Source organism: Poecilia formosa, unplaced genomic scaffold (genome assembly GCF_000485575.1).
Source record: "Poecilia formosa unplaced genomic scaffold, Poecilia_formosa-5.1.2 Scaffold573, whole genome shotgun sequence".
NCBI lineage: Eukaryota > Metazoa > Chordata > Actinopteri > Cyprinodontiformes > Poeciliidae > Poecilia > Poecilia formosa.
Genome location: NW_006800512.1, coordinates 212,417 through 217,076, shown reverse-complemented (window position 1 = coordinate 217,076; position 4,660 = coordinate 212,417). Strand labels below are relative to the sequence as shown.

The window sequence follows — 4,660 nt, the reverse complement described above, 5'->3', positions numbered from 1 at the left end:
CCTTCCATCATTAATACATACTAGATTTTTCATTTCCATTAATTCTTCTATAACTTGTCCGTTTTTATCATTACATTTACCCCACACTGTACTATTTGCATTAAAATCTCCACACCAAATTACTTTCCCTTCCAGATATTCAGCTAATTCCTCCATTATCTCAATCGTTAATGTCTTACATGGATTATAAAAATGTATTATTTTGAATTTACCTTCTTCTTCCCATGTCTCAATTACTATATACTCTAGTTCTTTCCCTTTTCCTAATACCTGATATTGTATTCCTTGTTTTATAAATATTCCACATCCTCCTCCACTTCCTTCTAATCGATCTCTTCTTACACTATCATAACCTTTAATCACAAAGTCTAATGTTTTTAACCATGTTTCCTGAGCACAAATAATTTCCGGTTGTTCTTCAAGCTCATCAATATAACCTTTAAGTTCCTGTCCATTAGCAATTAAACTTCTAGCGTTCCATTGTAATATTAACATGAACCGTTTTCACCTGATGGTCCTGGTCTCCCATCTTCCTCCAACTTTTTATTTATGTTCTCCCATGATCCCTCTTTAAAGCCCAAAAACTTTTCAGCTCCTCTCACTATTATTTTAATCTTCTCAGTTTTGTGTTTGGCTTGGTCAGTGCAGTTGATAACATATGCTATGAATAATAGTTTTTCCACTGGTACTGTGACTTTATCTTCAGTCTATACTTTGCTTTGCTTTGCTGTGTAGTTTGACTCACTGTTCAATCTCTATTGTTTTCTGTTCCTTCACATTTTTAACTGCTTCTGCATAGCTTATGTTTTTAGTTGTTTTAATCTGTACGATTTCTTTTGCCCTCTTCCTTACTTCACATCCTCCAAACGCAACTATGATTCCCTCCAGAGTTACAAGATTTTTCTTGTGCTTCTTCTTTACACTCTTCTAATTTATGATCTTCTCCACATTTTGGACATCTCTGCTTCCCTTTACAAACTGCTGCTATGTGTCCATACCTTTGGCATTTGAAACAACTAAGTGGTGGCGGTACATAGGGTCTGACCTGGAAATTGAGGTATCCTAGTTGATGTTTTTTGGCAACTCTTTTCCTTCAAACTCAATAAGGATTGACAAACTTCCAACTCTTTCTCCATTCACTGTTTTTGACAATCTTTTCAAGTTATTCACTTTTGCACCTACAACACTTCTCTTAACTTTATCCAGATCTGCATCTAGAGGTATCCCATAAATCACTCTAATTTTTTTATTTTCTCCCATAATTTTTTTCTCCAGCACAGATCTTTTGCAAATATTATCCACATTTAAAACTTTATTTTTTTGTTCTACATCTTTACATACTATCAATAGATTTCCGTCTCTCAAAATCTTAACCATTTCAACATCTCCAATTTTCTTTTTAATTTCTCTTAACACCCCAAAGGGGCTGATTTTATCCTGTTCCTCCTCGTTTTTCAGTTTTAATATTACTTTAATATTACTTTAAATTCTTTAAATTCCTCCCTCACAACCTTCCTCCTCACTATCCTTTCTTCTTCTGAACTACCTTCCAGTTCCCGTTTACTGCCTTGGCTATCACCAATGCCCTTTCCTTCATCCATTTTATTTCTTCCACGACCTCTCTCCCTCCCTCTTCCCACTGACATCCACCCTTCAAAATCTCCGTCTTTCTCATTTCCTACCTCCATTTCCATCTGAACCATCCACATACCAGTTTATGCCAAAACTGCCTTTTCTAAAAGCGATGTTTCTATTTTTGTTTTTTCTGCGTCGCTCCAACATACAACTCTCCAGGTTCTCCACAAAGGCGTCAAACTGGATCAACCAAAAAAAAAAAACAGCCGTGTTGCAGCTTCCTTCTCCAACTTTGAATTTCCACAGTTTCGTCCACGGTTGCTTACCTCCTGCACCGTCTAGTTCAGTGTTTCACCTGCCTTACATGTTTTAAGGGTTTCCCTTCTGCCTCACCTGGATTGAATCTGTGGATGATTAACAACCTTCTGCACTTCTTGATGGCTGCAGACGGTCATGTAATCATCCAACTCNAAGAGCATCCCAGATATGGTAGGTTGTTAGGTAGGCTACTTTTGATAAAGATGGACAATAAAACAAAAGGAGAAATTATGAATCACATATGTAAATTATTTGGCAGATAGCACTTAAGTCAATATTTAAAATGCTTTTCTAAACAACAGTGTTTGAAGATGTCAGTGATTTTACATTAATATAGAAAGTGAAACGTTTAACAATTTCGCACTGACAGACAGCGGTGTATATTTTACCCAACTGTGGCTAAAGCTGCTGCTAGCTGGTTTACTCTCTGATCGCAGGTTGTTTATTTTATACACAGTTAGAGAATGGTGACTTGACAATGAGTAATAACGGCTATCTAACAGTTAAATGCTGCTGTTATTAACCTTACTTTTATATCCTTAAGATAATGAGTATCCATGAATTTTTCAGTCAGGTTTCCCGAGGCAAAATCACACCAGAAGTAAAGATCCACCTCTTCGACTCATAACGGCCATTGTCTGACGTCACTGTGAAAAGGGTCTATTACAGTGGTTCTTAACCTGGGTTTGATGAGTCGGTCTCAGGGGTTCGGCGGAGCCTCTGCCGCGGAGGTAAAGACACACTTGTGTAAAGTCGTGATGACGCGTCCCGCTTTGTCATCACTTGCTGGGTGATGACAAAGCAGGGGCGAGGGGGTTTGAAATAAGAAGGGTTCGGTGAATGCGCATATGCAACTGGGGGGTTCGGTACCTCAAAAAAGGTTAAGAACCACTGGTCTATTAGGTCATTGGCAGGACTCTGGAGAACTTATCTACACAACAAGGAAGAGGCAATTAAGCCATTTGATTCCGGTGTTTTGTACCTAAGGCACATCTAAAAACTGCAGGACTGTGGCCCTTGAGGACTGGATTTTGACACGCCTGATTTAAAAGATCAGGTCATTATCTCTTAGAAAGTGGTGCTGCAAACTGGCATTGTTAGTTTTCACACTTCCTGATTTTAGCTGTAGGTTGTTGATCCACTTTTCTTTTCTTTTTTGGTAAGTTTTTTATAATCAACTCCCTTTTGACCAACTACCTTTGAAACATGAAAGTACCGTTTACCTTTTTCTCTATTAAAACGGTTGGAACAACCATACATGACTCAGACTTTAGGCATTTTGATGCTGGCTCAATAGAAGTAAACGAGCTGCATTTACTTCCTGCCCTCCATCTGCATTGTGTGACGTCAATGTTACGTCATCTAAAACCCAGCAATAGAGTTACACTATTGTTAATTGCCATACTTGTTTGTGTTTACTTTGACTAAATAAAGTTTTTAAAAAACGCTGACTCCCCCGAAGCTAACCATCGTTTCTGTCACATGACTACAAGAAGCAATGATCTTTGCAGTAAGCCACTATCCGAGTGTCGAATATACAACTTAAAACTAACTTAACTGGGGAATGACAAATATTAAAATCATCATAGCTTTATAGACATATATTAATAAAAAAAATACCGAAATGGAAGTGGTTCTTTAAGTAACCGCTGTGGGTTATTCTGTAAAGCTCTAATCCGCCTGCCAGTTTCCGCTCCTCGGGGAGGAGTGGGGGAGTTACACTGAAAAACACAAGTATAGCAGATTTTAGACCTTACTGATACCTTTACCTTTCACTGTTCCTCCCGTCGAAGAATACGAAGTCTCCGGCCTGAATGCACCGGGCACAAGTAAGCCTACGGCGGGAGGTGGTGCACAGGGGACAGCGTTCCACCGCCACGTACAAACCCTCAACTTCGTCAACCGATTCCACCATCACACTGCCCGGGGAGGAGACCGCAGAGTGGCGCTGCTGACGAAGAAAAGGCAGCTTTGTCTCCGCAGCTGAGAGTGAGGATGAAGCCGAGCCGACCAGTGGGAGATCTATTGGGGACGCCATAGACATGTAAGCTAGGCTAAACTGTAGTAAGTTGCTAAACTAAAACAGCTACAGAACTCGTAGCTCGCCGTGGGTCACTCCCTTGTTCCTTTTACATTCTGCCTCTTCACGATTATCTAGGTCACGCTTTCAAAAGACTTCAGGAACTCTGAAATGAACGTGGGGCCACCGAGCGAGTTTGGGGTTTTGTTTGTTTCTGTTTCTTCTTCTTCTTCTTCTTCTTCTTCCTCTTCTTCTCTTGTCGATTTTATGGCGGTTGGCAAGAAACTTTTAGTAGCATTACCGCCACTTACTGGTATGGAGTGTGGCTCGTGATGGTTTAAATATTTATCCTCATCTATACATACATATATTCTACCATAATTCTATCTAAACATACACTCACACATTCACACTTAAAACATACATACTTATGCACAACTTTGTATATCATGCCTTCATTCACAAACACACTTACTATAATTATAGTATAGTATAATTATTCGATTTCTTAACTAAATTATTTCATAGGAAATAATTTAGTTTTCTTAAGAAATCGAATAATTATTTGCATATGTTTACTCCCTAAATTCTTCCTCAATATATCTAATAAATTAACCTTCTCCTTAATACTTTCAAACTCTCACTTCATATAACTTCTCTCCATTTCATATTTATGGCATTCTAATATAACATGCTCTATGGTTTCATATTTATCACAATAATCACATTTGCCAGTTTTATGTGTTT

General features: G+C 38.5%; 1 protein-coding gene across 2 annotated transcripts in view; it reads right to left on the bottom strand.

Moving 5' to 3' along the window:
* atg14 (autophagy related 14) overlaps window positions 1-4,166 on the bottom strand; it is a 49,852-nt gene extending 45,686 nt beyond the window's left edge. For both annotated transcript variants that reach the window (XM_007540915.2, XM_007540914.2), the window contains exon 1: window positions 3,663-4,166. In XM_007540915.2, coding sequence (XP_007540977.1) covers window positions 3,663-3,937 — 275 coding nt within the window. In that variant the 5' untranslated portion in view covers window positions 3,938-4,166. The remainder of the gene's footprint in view (window positions 1-3,662) is intronic.
* Between the last annotated feature and the right edge of the window lie 494 nt (window positions 4,167-4,660).